At 47.0% G+C, this 19,016-nt stretch overlaps 1 protein-coding gene across 1 annotated transcript; it reads right to left on the reverse strand.

Moving 5' to 3' along the window:
- Window positions 1-487: 487 nt before the first annotated feature.
- OTP (orthopedia homeobox) lies at window positions 488-10,514 on the reverse strand. The gene is made up of 2 exons (XM_035099507.3): window positions 10,092-10,514; window positions 488-2,395 (listed from the first exon to the last, which is right to left on the reverse strand). The coding sequence occupies exons 1-2, from the start codon at window positions 10,512-10,514 to the stop codon at window positions 1,865-1,867; spliced, it is 954 nt and encodes a 317-aa protein (XP_034955398.3). The 3' UTR covers window positions 488-1,864.
- Window positions 10,515-19,016: the final 8,502 nt, after the last annotated feature.

The raw sequence follows: 19,016 nt of genomic DNA on the forward strand, positions 1-19,016 counted from the left end.
GCTCACAGCCTTCGTATTCGGCAAAAAAAAAAAAAAAATGCTAGGATTTTTACCGTCAGAAATCTGCGGACTTTCCTTGCAGTCAGCCGTGCATGCCTCTTCTCTCTGTGAAACTGAAAGTGCTTCTTTGAAATTAGCCAAATAATTTTTTGCTTTTGGCTTAACAACTAAATGATGTCACTTCTTACAAAACGTTGCCAACACAAAGGGCCCTAGACTTTTGCTCCTTCTCTGTAACTCTCTCCTGTCCTTCGATGTGCGGGCACGAGCACAGGCGCGTGCGCGCGCACATCGTGCTGCTGCTGCTGCTGCTATTGTCATTATAACCTTGCTCGTGAGAGTTAAAAGGTCATTTACGCAGAGAAATTAAAAAGTTTATTCACATAAAGTATCCAAATTGTAATAAATGAAGTGCTTCATCGCAAAGTTCAGGCAAGCAAACTATTTCCAAATGTATAACAACCCTCCCCCCCCACCTCGCTGGATCCTAAATTTAAAAATAAGGTAGCAAGTATCTTATTTCTTCTCTCGTTTAAAACACCTCTTATCTCAAGCCACACCATCGTTCTCAATCATTATCACATATTGAAAATGATTTTATTTATCCATTTACATTAACTTGATATATAAACTTGTTGGCAAAAGTCAAATCATATGCTTTATAATAGCCTCAAACATTTATTAAGAAACCCAAAATTCCATAATAAATAAGCACAGACAGTAAGTTTTCTTTTCTTTTCTTTTTTTCTTTTAACATATCACAAATCGACCAGTATGTAACAAGAATGCTTTATCTACACAAAACATCCTATTTCACGTTGTTTGTTCATTCTTCGAAATAGCTTCTGTTCTCTGGGATTGGACCAGCACATGCAGAAAGGGAGAAAAAAATAGCTGATTGCTTTATCTGTACAAAGTCTTTGCCAGGTTGGAGATGTCTCAAGTCCACGTGCGCCAGGCATCTATCTATCAGCCTGCTGCTCGGAGAGGGAGGGCAGCAAGAGAAACTGGAGGGACAGCAACAACCGAAACAAAGAAATCAAATCGCCCACAAAAAGAAAGAGAGTAATAGGAAGTGTTTGGAGTGGGTTCTTTCAAAAAATAATAATGTTTGACTTCCTCCCCCCCCCAAAAAAAAATCGCTTAAAAATGTTTTTTATCAAAATCGGTTCAATTTCCCCTTCACGCTTCACGTCCTGACCACTATTCTTGCCTCGCAGCCACCCAAAGGCCAAACTTGCCCGTTAAGAAAACCTTTCTATCAAAACCCCTGCAACCAACTTTCATCTTTATTTGTACACGCACATGCACACATTGTATGCTGTCTTTCTACATGAGGTGGGTTTTTGTTTTGGTGTTTTGTATAAAAAAATAAAAGCCCAACAGATGCCTGGATCTGAATTTGGCTGTGCGGGCTTGGAACTTGGGGGCGGGGGGGTAAATTAAAGGAGATCCAACGAGTCCTTTTGTCAGGTTGGGTATTTCTCAGGTCCTTATTAAGACACACGTCGATTGTGTTTCCGCCCTTGGAGCACAGTAGGCGGCGGTTGGGGTGAGCGTGTTCCTTGTCTGTATGTTTTTATGTGTGCGTGCGCTTGCTTGGTCGTGTTATTTGGACGACCGACTCTTAAACTCTGCCCGCAAACCAGTCCACTCACTTCTGATCCTGAGTCGACTCCCTGGTAAGTGTTTTGTTTTCCCCCTCCCTCTTTTAAGTACAAAAACATGGCGGGAGCGGGGAGTGAGGGCAGGGCTGAGGTGAAGAAGAGGAGGAGGAATTAGAAGAAGCAAAAAGGGCGGGAAAGCGGGAGGCGCGGCTGGGGGCAGGCTGCTGGCTGGCTGGGAAGGCGGGAAGGAGACGCCATTAGGTGAAGCTCATGGAGACTGTGTGCTCTAGCGCCTTTCGGCGGAGGGAGGCGATGCTGGTTCCCCGCCACACGTCGCTGCTGTCCGGGGAGCTGCAGAGCTGCGGCGAGCCCGTCACGTTGCTGGGGCCGGGCAGGGAGGCGGGGACCATCCCGGGGAAGGCGGGCTGGTAGAGGTGCGATTGCAGGCCGGCGCCGTTGGAGCCCGCCAGGCTGTTGGACAGGCCCATGGAGTTGGGCGGGGGCCCCCCCGCCAGGCTGCACTGCGACAGCGACTGCGCCATGGCCTGCTGCCGGCCCAGCGCCGGCGGCAGGGGCAGCTGCGACACGCCCGGCATGCCTGCCGCGGCCCAGCGCGTGTCGTTGGCGTGGAAAGAGCAGAGGCTGTCGCCCATGGCGGCGGCGGCAGCAGCGGCGGCAGAGGGGAACTGGGGCAGGCCCGGCGTGGGGAGCAGCGTGCCGGGGGCGCGGAACACGTTGGTCGTCTTCTTGCGCTTCTTCCACTTGGCCCGCCGGTTCTGGAACCACACCTGGTCGCCCGTCGTCGCCAGCGGGGAAGAAAAGGACACGAGGAGGGAAGGGGGGGAGGACAGAGAAAAGAGAGGCCGGTTAGCGCCGAGGGAAGGATGCGTGGTTCTCCGGGCAAAGCGCTTGAACAGGCCCCGCGTCCTTCCGCCACCCGCCTGAGGGCCCACGCCTCTGGCTGGAGGCCCTAAAGGCGAAGATGGAGTTGCCAGGAGGGGGGAAGAAGGCGTCTGTGTGTGGATACAGACGTCTCTCGTGTCTGCCCTGCTGTCCGGCTAAAATACTGGTTTTTACGCACTGGTATTTTATTATTGCTCTTAACGCAAAGGAGTTTCGCTGCCTTGTTTCCTTCAGCCTGGCCACGGTTCCTCCGAAACCGACTCCTAATATATTCCATTGACAAATAAGGGGCATAAGTGAAGGGAGAAAATAAGGGCAACTATTGTATTTCCATTGGGGACAAAAGGGAGAATACTGTTTTAAAGGTGGTGTAGGAGGAAGAGGAGGAACATTTCCCCACTGGACACAGATGGCTTGAGGGATAAAATAAAAGAGCTGGCATACTGTATTTACAATCCTTAGATTTTAGCCCTTTGAAATAGTATTATATCTTTATTTATACCCTGCCTTTCCCCCTGATAGAACCCACGGAAAACAGTAGAAAATAAAGTTGTTACTCTGGTACCAATAATCTGTTATTTTACTATTGTGAGTTTGCTACAGCTGTTACTATTTTTGTAATGTTTAGATTTTATAATAATTTTTCTTAAGCATCTAGACTCATCTAGTTCGGGAGGCCTGCTATGTGAGCATAGGCACGAAAGAAAAAATAAAGCTACAAACGTATCTCTTATTTCTGGAGCTAGCGGTCTAATTAATACCCTGATCCATAAACAAGTTGTGCAAAACTTGTGTTTAAGACAATGTGAATGACACGACTTTCATGGTTCTTATAGTACCTCATCCTAAGCACACTTGAGATTTGCACCGAAATCATAGGTGAAACATTTCAAAGAAAACATTTAGAGAATGGTGTCATTGTGTTTTTCTCAGATATACACATTTACCTTCAGACTTACACACAAGTTCCATTCCTCATATTTGAACTAGGTGTTCAGTAGCAGCTGAATTCACAAGCCATGTGGGCTCTTTAATTTCAGTGATTTAATTTAAGTTCAAGTTGAATTGGTTTCTGGCTGAGATTGTAGAAACGTTCTTCACTAACCACTTGAGTTCACTAGATCTACAACACTTTTAAATAATCTAATGGGATATCTTATGAAGGATACCCAAGAATAAGTATCAAGATAAGTATGTTACTATAAGCTATAAAATATGAGCAGAGATGGATCTGTAGGCATGTTCATCTAATGCACCAGAAGATTGTGTTTCTTATAATAGTTTTAAAAGTATCCACCCCTTATTTGCATTAGTTCTATATGCTTAGAGCAAATATATTAATTAGAATACGGACTGCATTCTTTGCCTTTCTTTACAATGACTTTTGCATATAGAAGTACATTTTTAGCTACCCATATGTATGTTATGTGTGTGTTTATGTGAGGCTAGATATGTGTATATTTTGTATCCTGATTTGCATACATCAACAGACAATATGGAAGATGCATACCCATCTACATTTGGCATCCATATTTTATCTATGCTGGTTATTGAGAACCCTGCATTTGGTACCCATGGCTGGGAATCACACATGCAACCACTGTTGCTGCCCTAAAACATCCAGCCACAGGATCCATACACATAGCATCTGTTGCATATGTGAGCCTAGATCAACATGGGAATATGGATGAACAGGAGAAAGCTGTGTATTGATCTCTCTACTGGGATCAAACAAATAAGTGTGTTTTGTTACAGATATGTGGAGCATTCTGAATATGCATTGCAGATAGATGTGTAGAGGTACCATACACATTATTGTTATTATTATTATTATTATTATTATTATTATTATTATTATTATTAGAGTGCTTAGCAGTGGTTTCCAATAGGAGTTATTCCTACTACTGTACCTGAGTACCAGAAGTTGAAAGCACTGAATATGCCATACTTCCCAGTGAAATAATTGGTGTTTTCATATGTTTTTCTGCCTACTTCAAGGCATGAGGAATACAGTATTCATATTGTAAATGTAAATAAAACATAAGGGAGACTTTCCCCCAAAAGAAATAATTTATATAATGTAATTGGAGACAAAGCCAGATTAGTGACTACTTGGAAAAGATTTCTGCTTACTGGGAAGCTGAGCTTTAAATATATATACAAAAGTTTTTATTTTGCAATTGACTTGTGGTGAAGCTCAAGTACCTCATTAAGGAGATGCAACAAAGATGCATTAAATCATTATTTCAAGTGAGCTGCCATTGCAATAATTGTGGAGCATTTTGCTTTAGATATTCATTCTGATGCCTTAGTTAATCAACCGAGCTTCTGTCAGCTCCACCAAACGTTGAACTCATCTGTGTCAGCAGCTTTTCATTTTCTACTGAGCCATTCAACTCAGCTTAAAAAAATTAGGCCTTTCCCAAGTGTCTAAATACTAAGTATAAATAAACAAGACTCGAATGCTAAGCATATTTGACCGGGTATCAGACTCTCACAAATTAGTGGGACCCAACTTCTGAATAACATCCTTAGTATTGCACTGTAAGTAGGCTTTTGAAAATGAACAAGTGGGACTTGGCTGGATATAAAAGCAAACTGAGTCGGGCACCGCGATCCTATGCAGGTTTCCTCTAAAGTACCCCCCCCCACTGAATTGAATGGTGCACACTCCCCTTCTAGCCTTAGAATACCTCAGTTTAACTCAGTGAGGCTTACTTTCGAGTAAACATGTTTAGGATCGCGCGGCAAAACTATCGTGAGACAATGTTGGTATTTTCGGTTTTACTCTAGTCGAGTTAATTACATGAACGTATATGTCGCGAATATTCACAATTTTGCATGTACTGTATATGTAAATATTACGGGTTCTTAATAAGTGACTTGGCCTGGTATTTCTCTGTGGGAATATTCTTTAGCTTGGTGGTTCTCTCCAGCTCTCTCCCCGCCTACATCTGGCCTGTTCTATATTGCCTTCTTCTGCCTCGACCCCTTTCTCTCTTTGCAGTGTCTTACCCTGTTCTTGCTGTTTTACCCCTGCCACAGCACTGTCGCCGCCACAAGTTGATGCGTAAAAAAGATTCGTGAAAGGGCAGGAACTTTTGCAGCGCAAAAAAAGGGGGGGGGGAGAATGGAGATGTGTATCTGGGCTGGACCCTATCCAGAGTCAAATCTGGGTACATGCTATACATCCCACTTGGTTGCTTTGCTTTTTTAATCAGGGAAGCAAACTCCAGTCTTGGAACCGGGAATTTCCGTAACAATTCCAAATCGGTTTTGGTATTTATTGTCCCACTCCAACCTTTTGTTTTAAGAACTGTCCGTGTGCGCTTTAGTAACAAAGATTCTTGTCTTATTTGCGGGCAGTGGGCGTACTGGGTTGCCGCGCTACTCTGGAATGGGGCCGCTCCGACCTCTCGTGCCTACTCCGCTTTAGGGACAGTCTACAAGCCTTCTGCGGATTTGAGAGGCTCTGGAACACCGCCGCATTCTTTCAAACCCTTCCATTTATACAGGGAAATGCGATTGGCCATTAGCAAGAAGGAACAGCTGTTAAGGACTTAAATGTTATAGGAATAATAATAGGAAGGAAGGCAGGAAGAAAAAGATGAGGGGTGGGGGGAGAGAGACAGAGAAAAGTCGTGTTCAATTATGTTTTAGGGTTAATAGTTAAATGGTGGCCACAAAATCTTTTTATGTGTCATGGTTTACTGGGGTTGTAAAAGAATCTCCATCAGGTCGTCATCGCCTCACTTCAGAGCGACGGCGCATATGCTTTTGAAAATGTGAACGTATCCACTTGGAAACCGGTGCATGACAGATTAAAAAGGAAAGAGAACCTGAGGGAGGTTTTGAAAAGGCGCACATGACAACTCGGAGCTGGAAATATATTAGCCACAGGCATTTGGGCAACTTCGGCTGCGATCAGAAAACGCAGCGACTCCCCCTCTGCTTCCCCATTGCCCAACATTATTAATACAACACTGAGGGTCTAATGGAGTTTGCAATTTCAAACTCTACTTTCATGATACCTGCTGCTACAGTAATATAGACATACTGTAAATGTATTTGGAAATATATAGCCCGTTTAATTCCCCAGCTATAAATGGGGAAGAAAAAGGGGAGAGGATATTACTTTCTTTTCTCTCCCCACCCCAACCCCCTCCTCTCACAAAGCTTTATGAAGATCTCATTGGAATCCAGCGGATGATTAATGCGAAGATTTGGTAGGAAATCTGGGGAGCTGCATTAAAGCTCAGATTTCAGGTTCATTTCGATCAGCCAGCCGTGAACTCTAGGCCGAATTCATTACACTTTAATAGTTACTGGGAGAGGAAGAAAATGCAATTTCTCATTCTATTAGAAAACTAGAAAATACTCTCAGCTTGTCCCCTATTAAGATGTGGCAGGTGACACGGCCAGCGCGGGGGGACACGGTCAATGGAGTCTCAGCACATTATTTTTAGGTTGGTGTAAAATATTGAAAGGCAAGCCTGGCTGTGCAGAAGTTATTTCACTGATTTGCTTTTTATGTAAATAAAATATTGAAAGTTAATTAATCAGCGCGAGAGACTAATGATTATGCTTATTATATTGCATTGGATCGCTGTCATTTGCATGATTCTCGCATTGCTGCTTAATAAGCCATTCCAGGTTATAAATAATTCTGAAATTGGTTTCTAATAATGGCATGCTATAAAAAGAATGGTTTTATTACACCCGGTCTGGAAAGAGGGGGGGGGGGAGAAAGCGCAAAGTGGTAGCTTAGGCGTGGGATAGGCCTTTTCGACAAAGCAGGGGGTAGGTTTTTTAAATGTAGAAGACAGGAAAGTGAGAAAAATATAATTTATTCTTGCATATAATGGTGCATAGAGAGCAGCTCGAAAGGCGGGCGTGTAGTGCATTCCCGGATCAATGTTAAGCCCCCTACGCGCCGCAAAGGCTGTGTAAACGAGACCATAAACCCATCCATTACTCTTTCATTTCCATTTGGTCAAGTAGCAAGAATACAATGAACTGGGAAGTAAATACATTTCCCATAATTTATTTTTGCACAAGCTTACACAATGTTAATCATTCTGAAGTGTTAATTAAGAAGGTTATGTTGATTTGATTACTTTTTAAACTGCAGAACATTATTGTAAAGAATATTTAAATTGCCACTCGATTAAACTGTTTCTATTCAGCCGCCCGTAGCTATTAGCAGCGTGTAGGATTATGCTGAGGTCATTAAAATGCTCCCCCCCCCCCACACACGCACACACATTTCACTTGGAGGTGAGTCTTACTGAGGTGAACGCGACTTACTTACAAGTAAGGCTGGAAAACCACGGGGGTAAAAATATGGTTAGTTTCAGGCTGTGAGCGACCTCGGGTCGCCATCTGACGCACGCTTACCTTCGAAGGAAAGGCAAGAAACAATATGATATAAAATGGAATAACAATCTTTATCACTGTTTTAATCGCGACTGGGGGCTTTGAAAAGCACTTGTTTATGTTGAAGTGTGTGTAGGGTTTTATTTTGCGTTAGCAATTGTAAATAAAGCGAGGTAATTATTCTGCATTAATTAATTAACCCAAAATAAGATCGTATGCATCTGTGCATTCTCCGTAATTTGGTTTACTATCTGTAAATCGTTGTAGGACCAGGATCCCATTATCATTTACTTCTACGGATTTCCACCACTGGGGAGAGGAAGTGGGTGAATAATCGCTATTTCCATTCTATATTATGCATTTTGTTTTGTTCATCACATTCCTGATAATGAAATTGCTTATTAACCTTTGGAGAAACCCAGTGGAGATTAATAGGCTTCCTGCTCTTTTCCTTTCTCCCTTCCAAGTTAGTTGTCCAATTATATTTTATTGGGAACCACATTTCGTTTTTAATTTAAACTAATTAACGTTCTACACGGGTTGAATAAACCTGTATAACATCACACACACACACACACACACACACACACACATATATATATATATATATATTCAGAGAAGAATTGCGGTAGCTTTCGGGTTTTAGCATTGGTGTTACTGTTTTTAAATTGGTTTGGGCATACGTAACAATTTTTCTTGAAGGCTCCCCATTATAGTGTTTTCTAATCTACGTAATAGATAATATTAATGCAGTTTTTATCGGTAGGTATATGGTGACAGAAACTCTTTTGAACGCAAACACAAAAGTCCTTCTTGGGATTTAAAAGTGTTGTTTCTAGATTTCCTCCGCATTTATCTGCTTGGCGTTCCCTGCTTCTGGCTAAATTAATTAGAGAGGATTTCAACTCACGAAGTACATTCGCATTTATTTTCTCTATGCAGAGAGAAATCTCATCGATGTCCCTGTAATTAAGTTCCTCATAAACTTGTTAATAATATCAAACTAAAATTATGCTATTGGAGTCAGCAGCATTTAATTAGTGCCTTTAAAAAAAGATCTAAAATGCAAATGCCTCCAGATAAATTTGGTTCCACTTTAATAATTTTTAAAATAATACATTTCTTTTTCCTTTTCGATATCAGTGATTTGAATCAGAATAATCAAAAATAGAAAGAACCAAGGAAAGGGAAAGTTCAGGACTGAGGACAGCGCAGTCATTTTAACTAATCGGACTGAAACAAATTCAAACCTGCCAGTATGCGAAACAGGAAGATAACACACAAATGATTTGTTTTCTAAAAGAGTGGGACAAATGTGTGCTCTAATTGAATATTGCCTCTTTAAAAAAAGAGATTTGTTATGCTTCTCTTAAATTCTTTCATCTTTTCTATAATGCGTCCAATGCGTTTGTTCGTAAACAGAGCTGGTTTTGCTAATCCTCCTTAACATAAAACGCTAATCAAATTAAAATTAAAACTTCTAGCAAAGGCTTTCTCTGCCTTGGGTTTTTAAGGCTCTTTGAAAATATTTCTTACACTGCTGCCTCAAACGCATTCCTTGGTAGTGAAATCGAGCAATGTGTTTGGAATCGGAGTGCCAGTCTGTTGCCTTAGAAATCGATCTCGAAGCGTTGTAGCGTTCACTGAATGTACAGCAGCGAAATTCCCAGGCCGCTTCAAATAAACTAAGTTTTGTAACGCAGCGTCTGTGCTGTTCAGTGCTGTGATGGAGCGGAGGGGAGGATTTTTATTTTATTTTATTTTATTCTTTTGATGGGAAGGCTTCGCTTTTGGGCATCAAAAGCATTGCTTTTAGTTGGTGCCGTTTTATGAAACTGCTGTATTCGCGTCTCTAGACTGGAGAAACAACAGCAGCCCTTTCTCACTTTTGAGACAACTTTTAAACAAAACGAGAACCACAAGTTCGAATTCCCCCCAACCTTCCGTGATTGAAAATCCTTTTCGTGAGGAATTTGATTGGCTAGCCCTCGGTCCCTAATCAGCGGAGCTCAATGACCCTAATTAACCAGCGCGGGGTAGTATCGTTTAATCCCGCGACCCTCCTTTTGGGTCTGCGGACGGGGGCGCCCCCCTGGCCTGGAAGGGGCCCCCTGTCCCTGGACGGGGTGGGCGATGAAGGGTCGGAGAGTGGAGGAAGGTGGGTGGCTGGGCTGCTTGGTAGATGGACAGACGGCGAGCGCCTACCTGGACCCGGGACTCGGTGAGGCCGATGCGCAGGGCCAGCTCCTCGCGCATGAAGATGTCCGGGTAGTGCGTCTTGGCGAAGCTCCTCTCCAACTCGTTGAGCTGCGCGGGCGTGAAGCGCGTTCGGTGCCGCTTCTGCTTCTGCTGGCCCTGCTGCTGGCCGGCCTGGCCGGGGTTCTGGCCGCCGCCGCCGCCTCCGCCAGGCTGACCCTGCTGCTTGTCCGGGTCCTTGGCGCTGACCGAGAGCGCGCCGGGCGTGGAGCCCACGGCGGAGATATCGTCGCCGGGCAGCAGCGTGGCGCCTTCCACCGAGTCCGCGCTGGCAGCCAGGTCGCCCGGGTGGCCTCCGGGTTCCGAGCCTCCGACGCCCAAGCGGCACTTCACCGCCTCCCGGTGGCCCAGCAGCTCGGCGGCGTCTTTCATCCCTGCGGAGGCAAAGCAGCGGCCCGCCGCGATTCAGCCAGGCGCACACCACGGTCGACCCCCGGCCGGAGGGCCCGGACGGTGTCCACCAGCGCCCTAGGCCAACCCGGCTCCGGCCCCGACGGGGAGGAAACGGGCCGGCCCACCCTGCCTCCTTTCCACCCCCTAAGAACTTGGGAGCCATCCCGCTCGGATAGTTGCCTCCGGACGGCCCCCAGCCACCCTCTCCTCGCCCGAGGGGGCCGCCGTTGCGCCTTGCCGGGAGAGGCTCCCGAACATCCACCTGTCCAAAGCCAAGGGCACCTCAGTTTATTTCTTAAGGGTAGGCAAACTAGATACACACATGCAGGATTATTTCAAAAGACCAAAAAGGAGACACAAACAAAACAAAACAAAACAGGAAGAAGACAAAGGAGAGGGAGAGGGGCCACAACCTAAAACGAAATGACCCCCTAGTTCCGCTACTGCTGCTTTTGGATCTACATATTCCATAGGTGGTTTGTTGTTGTTTTTAAGATGGCGTTAAATTAAATCAAACTTTAATACAGTACAATTACTTTTAAAGAAATTAGTCGCATTAAGGTAAAATCAGGCACAAATTGTCCATTTCCTGCCCGGGGCTTCTTCCTTGGCTGCAGGTGCTGCTGGGGGCAAGGGAGAGGGAGGAAAGAGGAGGGGAAGAGAGGCTTTGGGGGGCAACTCACCGAGCCGGGCGTCCAGGAGGTCGGCGTGAGAGAGCATCGCGCACCGCTCCAGGGCGAAAGCTGTACCCCCCCAAATTTTAGCGGTTGGTGGTGGGTTTTTTTATGGAAAAAAAAGTTGCACCGGATCTCGCTCTCTCTCAAGCTTATAGATATATATTTATATATAGATCGCCTAAATGAAAGAAAATTCGGTGTGTGGTTAAAAAGGGGGTCTCTTGCATTATAATGTCCTTTAGAGAGACGGGGAGGTGCTTAACACTTCAGTGAACCCGTGAGCAGCTCAGCGAAGGGACCAATCAGGAGGGCAGCCTGCAAATGTCAGCACCCAAAGAGTCCCCGCTCCACCCGCCCGCAGGCTCAGCCTCAGCACCACCAGCCGTAGCAGCAGCAGCGCCGAGCCGCGCGGGCTGGGCTTTTAAAGCCCCCGTCGCCATTCGCCTTCTCTCCCGCCCCGCGCTGATGAATTGCAGGAGAGGCAGCCTCCCCCGCCCCCTCTTCTTTTCTTCTTTTCTTATTTTTAACAAAAGTGACCTCCTGATCAAATTAGTTGAAAATGACTGACAAAGCCAACCCAATAAAAAGAGGAATATAGGTGGCTTGAGGGTGTGGGGGGGGGTGGAGAACAGAAGCGAATGGCTGGTATGTTGTGCTGTGCGCAGGGGTTCTTTTCCCGCATCGCCACCACCGTCTTACACACACAAACACTTTTTAATGTCTTCGTTGTGGTGTGTGGTTGCTGTTCTTTTGCCGTCGCTTTGGGGTTTGCGGGAGGGAAAGAGCGAGGAAAGAGGACACAGAGATTCTGCACAGCTGTAGAGTGGCGGGGGGGTGTATCTGTTCTGGGGGTAAATTGTGTTGGATTGCTTTATTTAAGGATTTCTAATCCGGGGTATAAACTTAAGTGCAGCCACTAATGTGGGATGGTTGCAAAACGCAACAGAGAGGAAAGCTGTGTGTGACCCTAATGAAACGTCTGTAGTAACCTGAATCTTTGCAGCAGTCTTTCCTCCTCATCCCTCCTCCCCGCCCCCAAATTCCCACAAGGATCTCAATCCTCTGAATTACATATTTGTATAAAACAGGAATAATTCCAGCAGTTGTATTGGTTTAAGGAGAAGGCAGCGCCTCCAGGCGCCTCCTTCAACCACCTGGGTGTGTGAGAAAGTTTCCAAGTTCAGCTTGTCTCCAAACTCAGTTTAAGACAGTAAATAAAGCTGAATGCTTTTTTTTACAAAAAGAAACAAAACAAAACATTATTTTCCTCTTGAATATGTTAAACTATCCCAACAATTTCAAGTGCTTTGCACAAGGGAAGCGAACCATTTCTAATGTTCTGATTTTTCAAAGCCAGCCAACAACAAAGTTTAGATTAGTAATATATTTCTAACCAGAGTAATTTTCAAGATCATTAGGCATTTATGTAATTAGTGCCAAATCTATAAGCTTTTATTACGATTATTAGAGTAAAATCAGTATAAATTTGTACTAATTTACTACTGTTTAGACTTGGCTGTCAAGGCAAGAGGTTCTTATTGTAAATGATAACGGAGGAAATTAAGTGCAAAATTCTGTACCGTTTCTGATCCGCTCCTAAACAATCCGTTTCAATTGTATTTGTAGCAGAACAGAATGGCCTTTTAAAGTTATTTGATTCTTTTTTTTCTCTCCCCCCCCGCCCCATTCTCCGGGGGGGGGAGCTGGAATTGCCATCTAGGCCAGGCACAATGAAAACTGATATTTCCTTCTTCCAGCTTGATTAACATTGATTTTTAATTCGAGAGTGATGCAATTAAGATTATTCATGTAGTGCAAATAAAGCTTACACACACACACACACACACACACACAGAGAGAGAGAGAGAGAGAAGTTGGGTGGGGGTGGGGAATTCACCTGGGAGATTCTCTCTGCTCAGTAATAACCGGGCGAATGGCTTTTTTGATTATTGGTGGTGGTGCTGCTGCTGCTGCTGCTTCGCCGCCCAACGGACACCCACAAAACATTGCTCGGCCTTTGTGTTTGGGGTTTCTTAACCCCCTCCCCGCTTTTCCTTTCCTGCTGGCAACGCAGGGGTGGTGGGTTTCGGGCTGGCACTGAAAAGGGGAGACAAAGGAGGCGGCCGAGCGAGCTGTGGGGCAGTTGAGCGCCTGGCGAGCCCGTCGATGATCCCATTCAAAGGGTCGCTGTCAGGCTGGAGAGCGTGAAGGGCTGCCCGCCTCTCGGCCCTGTTTGGAAGACTTGGAAGCAGCAAGCCCAGCCGAGAGCAAGGGGGCGGGGGGGTGGGCGCGGGAGGGGGGGGAGGAGAAGGCCCTGCTGCTCCAATCTCCCAAAAGTAGCTAACCATCACCAGCCGGAAAAGACAAAAGAAGCAGACCAAGCTCCCCGCGATGCCCACTTTGCAAGGGATGCGGGAGCGGGAGTAAGCCTACAGGAGGGTTGTGGAAGCCGTTGGTCTTGGGCCGCTACCCGCTCCCCCCACCGAGTGGCCTGCCTGCCTAGTGGAAAGTGCAGGTGGACACTTTGGGCAGCTCATCCCCGGGAGTCTCAGTCTTGCTGGGCGGCACACACTCCACCTTTTGGACAGCGCTTCTCACGAACCGGAATAGTTTTGCCCAATTCTCTCCCTCTCTTTCTTTCTCTCTCTCTCTCCCCCCCCCCCCAGAATATTCCCAGCTAATCCCAGACACACCCACACACCCCGCAGTACCCTCCTGCCTCGCCTCGCCTTGTTTCTAGTGGCCTAGCACATTTCCACCCCGGCTTTTTTGGGAAGTGGGGGTGCTCCATATCTCTATGCCCCTCAGTCCCCCCCCCCCCCAAAAAAATCTGTCAACTTCCACCAGATCCTGAGCTTGGCTGGCTCGGCGTGCGCGTTTCAAGTCGATAAATAAAGGGCGTAATAGTTAATGGGCAGCCCCATCATCGCGCTTAACAAGGGGCTGGGACCCGCGGCTTATCCATCTCGCTTAGGAGCCGCGGGAAAACAAGGTTGCGGCGTGATGGATGGCGCGCTCCCTTTTATGACTTTTCTATTGCTCTTGATTTTTATAGCAGGATAAACAAACTAAATCATTCCTTCCGAGGCTTCAAAGCGCGATGGGCTTGCGGGGGGCTTCATGGGAGGGGAGGAGGGGAGACAGAAGGAGGCTTTGAGAGGAAGAAAAGGGAAGAAAAGAATGGAAATCGGGAGGGAGGGGGAGGAGGGGAGGGGGAAACCGGGACTAGACGCTTGTCAGAGTGAAAATATTCTTGATTTTTCTCTATGTAAAACACCCGCGCCCACACACACGTTTCATCTCCTCCGCCTCTCGGATCCAAGAGTATTGGAGGAGAATTGGATTCCACCTGGGCTGAGCCGGAGATGTATTTACAAAGATCTCCCAGCCCCTCGTCATCTTTTCCCCCTCCCCCACCGCCCTCCTCCCTCCCTCTTCTCTACTTCCTCACCCCCCCCCAAAGCAAGCCAGAAAAGTGCCAGTCAGGCCCACTCCTTGGATAATGGAAGGTATTTCCCACCTGATCAGGCAAAGTGAAGTCCCTAACAAGGCACGGCTTAGCACAATGGCCCCCAAAATCTCCACCATGACAAGAGTGTTCTTCAGAAAATCACTTCAGAGCCAAGTAAAAGGATTTTCTATGACGGATCCGGCGATTTTCCCTCCATAAATAGGTTTTAGATTGTTACACACACGTAGGACTGGAACAAAGGGAACGACCAGGGAACATATTGCTTGCCCCTAATAAAATTTATTTAGGCGGTTTACTCCTCATAAAAAAGAGAGATTGAATTTTGTACAAGAGTGCCCCTGCCAAAAGGGCTGGGCGCCGGGAAATCATCCCCGCTTTGGGGTGTCCTCCTCCTCCTCCTCTCCCCCCTGCGCGCCGCCTGCTGCCGCCGCTGCCTCCAGTCGGCCAAGCCGTGGAGAGGGAGGGGGGCATGTCCAGACACAGCTGGGGGCGGAGAGGGGAGGCCGAGGGCCGCTTTGGGGGTCGGCAGGAGTGGGAAAACAGAAATAGACATCGCAGATAGAGAGGCGGCGCCGTCAACTGCGGCCTGGAGGAAGAGGAGGGTTGCGGAGGGGGCTCTGGAAGTGCCACCTTCAGGGGCTCCTCAGACGCGGCTGCAACAGAAGGAGGATGGGTTTCACACGCACGCACCATTTTGACCCAGACCTGGGATTATTGTCCTTGCCCCCTTAAGGCCTCGATCCCAACACTGATTTCCAAAGGACTCAAATAAGGGGGGGGTGCAGGGGGCGGTGGTCCACTTGTTTATTTGCATCTTCGAGGCGCCTTTGGCACAGCGGCAGATACCCAAAAAGCGATTCTGCCTGGCTTCCTAATTGCTTTGCACACTTAACGGAAGCTGCCCACCTCCTTTGGCTTTCTTGATCCCCCCTTTATAGCTGGTTATCACTTCTATTCAAAAACAGGCTGGTCAGCGGAAGTTCTTTCCCACACTGGATTTCCTTGCCTTGCTCTGCATCATTAGGGTGGAAAGAAGTTCCCCTTCGAAATAAATTCGTTTAGGATTTAGGGGGCGTATTTTCCTCCTTTTAGCCGACGGTTTTGTTTTCTTTAATTTTAGAGGATGCAAATTGGTGTGCGCGCGTGTTTTCGGGGGTTGGGGAGCAAGTGTGTCTTTTCAGGGCTGAAATATGACACGTTATGATAATTATTATTCACATTGCCGCTATTTAAATGCTGAATGGTAACATCGCTGCCTCTAATGAGAAAGCGTCTCCCTCCATAATTAACGATCTCACATTTTCCTATTTTCTTTGCCTGATGAAAAGAATCAATTTTAATTCCTTGCAAATTACAAGCCCACTTTTGGGAAGGGGGGGTGCGCGCGCCTCTGCTCCATTTGCTTGCAGAAAACAAATCAAGTGACTTCTTAGGATCTCGCGGACTACCTCTCTCTCGCCTGGCCTGGGTCAGCCGCCGGCAAATCAAACCCGGGGCTTGATTATGAAACGGAGGGAAATGGAGGAGAGCAGGCGGGGGCGGGGGCCGAGTGGGAGAAGCGTCTCCAAACCGAAGCCACGTCTGGGTTAGAGTTGCGCCAAGCAAGCCCCTTCCTGAAAACGCGGCTAGTTGGAGAATGAGATGTGGCTCCCAGTTTGCGTCTTCTTGTGAGCTTCAGGTGGGATCTTGAGGATCGGAGGGATTTTTTGGCAGCCGGAGGAGAGGGATCTGGTGGCACCTCGGAGGGGAAAACTTTGTCCAGAGTTGAAACGCCCACGAGAAAATGGTGGATCGAGGCGCGCACAAGTTAAGGAGGCCCACCACAGAGATGGGAGAGGTCACGATTTCTTCTTCTTTTCCTCTTTGAACCTAAAACTCCCTCTGGTTTTTTGTCCCCCACCCCCCAGCAAAAGTCTAAGAATGATGCAGTTCCTATACCGCAAATGCATCTGTCTCAATCGAACAGGCAAACCAGATCTCTGCTTGCTTGCCAGCCGCCAGCAGGTGCCTGCAAAAAAACCCAAACAAACCCTGAGCTGTGGACCCGCTTGTATTTTTTTATTTTAAGGCTGGCTCGTTTCAATTAATTTTTCATCAATCGGTTTTGGGGAGGAGAGCTGTTTTTAATAGGAGACCGGTTTAATTTCGCCCTCCGCCTCTCTCCCCACCCCCCTCAGGTTGCAGCCGAAACAAAAATCATGATTGCAAAGCTGGAACCGCGGCAGCGCTCAAAATCTAGCGCAGCCTGGGCGAAGTTATTTATTTTATTTTGTTTTATTTCTGTTCATTTCCCTTTCCTACGTTCATTGGCAACAAATAATGTCATTCTGCTTAGCCCAACAGACTTCTCGCGCTTTAAAGAAGAAGCCAGAAGGCTCGGAGTACACATGAGTATTTCAAAGTTTACCCTTGTCGATTATTCGTATTATTTTCTGGAGAGATTGTGGGGTGTAAAGCGAAGAAATACGACAATCGTGCGCGCGCCTCTTCTTTAAGAAAAGGAAGAGAGACACTCACTCTCTCTCACACACAAACCCTGGCTGACTAAATAGGCGATCAGACGCGACCATGAAAAAATATACATCTCCAGTTTGACAGAGGCGCGTTTAAGTTTCCCTTCCTTCTCTCTCCAACGCCACCCTGTTAATCTGGTCAATTACCCGGGTTGGCTATAATAAGAAACATACATATTTTTGTTTGTATGTGTTAAGTTGGGCCGCTTTTCTGATTTCTATTTGCTCAGGATAAATAATCATATATCAGTTATTCAGTTAGGTGACAAGCCTCGTAATTGGAATAAAAAGAAAACATCTCATCCTTATCTCTTTCTATAACTAGATATAGCGCTAATAAGACTGCATCAATCTTATCTAGCAAAAGAAATAAAATAGACAAACAAACAAATTCGCCTCCAACAAGTTAATGCGGTGTATCTGAGTGGAAAGTAGATATTTTCACGCATTCTGGAGATGAGGAGTGACTTTTAATAAAATCACAAGAAAAACAAATGTAATTCTGTAAGCAATTTCAGAGATCACCCCCCCTCTCTCCCTCTCCCCCGTCTCTCCTCTCCCTCCCCCCTCTTTCTCTTTGCCGCTTGGTTAATATTCTCCAGCCGTCCTAACCTTTTCTTTTAAAACCCAGTTAGCGCCAGGAATATGACTGTCACTCAATATAGAGGAGAAGGGGGGGGGAGACGGACACACACACCTTTCGGTCCACCCTTCCTTTATTATTTGGGGGGGGGGGCAGCTCCGGAGGTAATACGGCTTATTTTACCAGGATGATTTTTGTTGACTTTTCCCCCCAACCACCCGCCTCCCCTTCCCCAGCAACCCTGCTCTCTATTCTCTCTCCCCCCCCCATCACCACCACCTTCCCATTCCTTTCCCCCGCTCCCCCTTCTCCTCCAGCCCCCAAGTGCGGCTAATTCGGGGCGTCTATATTCACTCAATTAGAGAAATCTAAAGAGAAAATCGATCTTCCATCTGCAGAAATGCCAGCTTAACAAATTAGATTCTTGTTTCGTGCAGGTGATTTGGTGACAGTTGGGGAATTAGAAGTAATAAGTTGTTGTGTTTCAGACCACCTCCCCCTACCAGCGCCATCCTCCCACCCTCTTTTTCTCTCCCTTCTTTCTCCCTCTCGGCTGATTTCCCCCCACCTCCATCCCGAAAGCCCCGGCGGGAGAAGGGAAGGCGAGAGCCGCCCGGCCGCCGTGGCCCCGCCTAGGTCGCCTCCTGCTCCGGCCGAGCGGTCCAAGAGGCGAGCGAGCGGCCCCGCATCTCCCGCTGTAATTAGCGCTGCTGCCCTCCATGTGGGCTCGATTAAACCGTGATTTAGCCGAAAGAAATATAATTATGGCTGCAAATAAAATAATCAGCATTGAAGAGCGATTTCCTTAATGAGATGGAGCGGTTGCACGTCACGGAGTAAAGGGGTCTCATTAAGGGGTGGTAATGAGGCTTGGGTGGAGATGGGGAGGAACGCGCACGCCGGCGCCAAGATGCTCCGGATTGCAGCCACTCGCCCAGGCTGGTCGGCCGGCCAGCCAGCTAGCCAACCATCTAACCAGTCAGTCAGCCGGGCCGGGCTCGAAACGGGCTGAGTAGGTAGGGAGACTCCCACTGCCGGCTTGGTTTTGGAACAGGGGTGCCACGGATGCGCACTGCCGCCGTGGACCCTGAAACGGAGCTTTGCGACACAGGCTGCAAGCCACAGAGGGGCAAAAAGATATTCCCTCTTCCTGGAGCGGCCGTGTGGGGAGAGAGCCTTTCGGCCCACGCAGCTCCCTCCAAGCACTTGAGGACCCACGGACTTGTCCCTGCCCCA

This window comes from Zootoca vivipara, chromosome 10 (genome assembly GCF_965207765.1).
Source record: "Zootoca vivipara chromosome 10, rZooViv2.hap1.1, whole genome shotgun sequence".
Classification (NCBI taxonomy): domain Eukaryota; kingdom Metazoa; phylum Chordata; class Lepidosauria; order Squamata; family Lacertidae; genus Zootoca; species Zootoca vivipara.

What these genes read in the sequence shown, in the direction of transcription:
- OTP (XM_035099507.3), bottom strand. Translation starts at nt 10,514, where the DNA reads ATGAAAGACGCCGCCGAGCTGCTGGGCCACCGGGAGGCGGTGAAGTGC. An exon ending in TCACCGAGTCCCGGGTCCAG is followed by an intron (nt 2,396 to 10,091) that starts GTAGGCGCTCGC and finishes ACGGGCGACCAG; the next exon opens with GTGTGGTTCCAGAACCGGCG.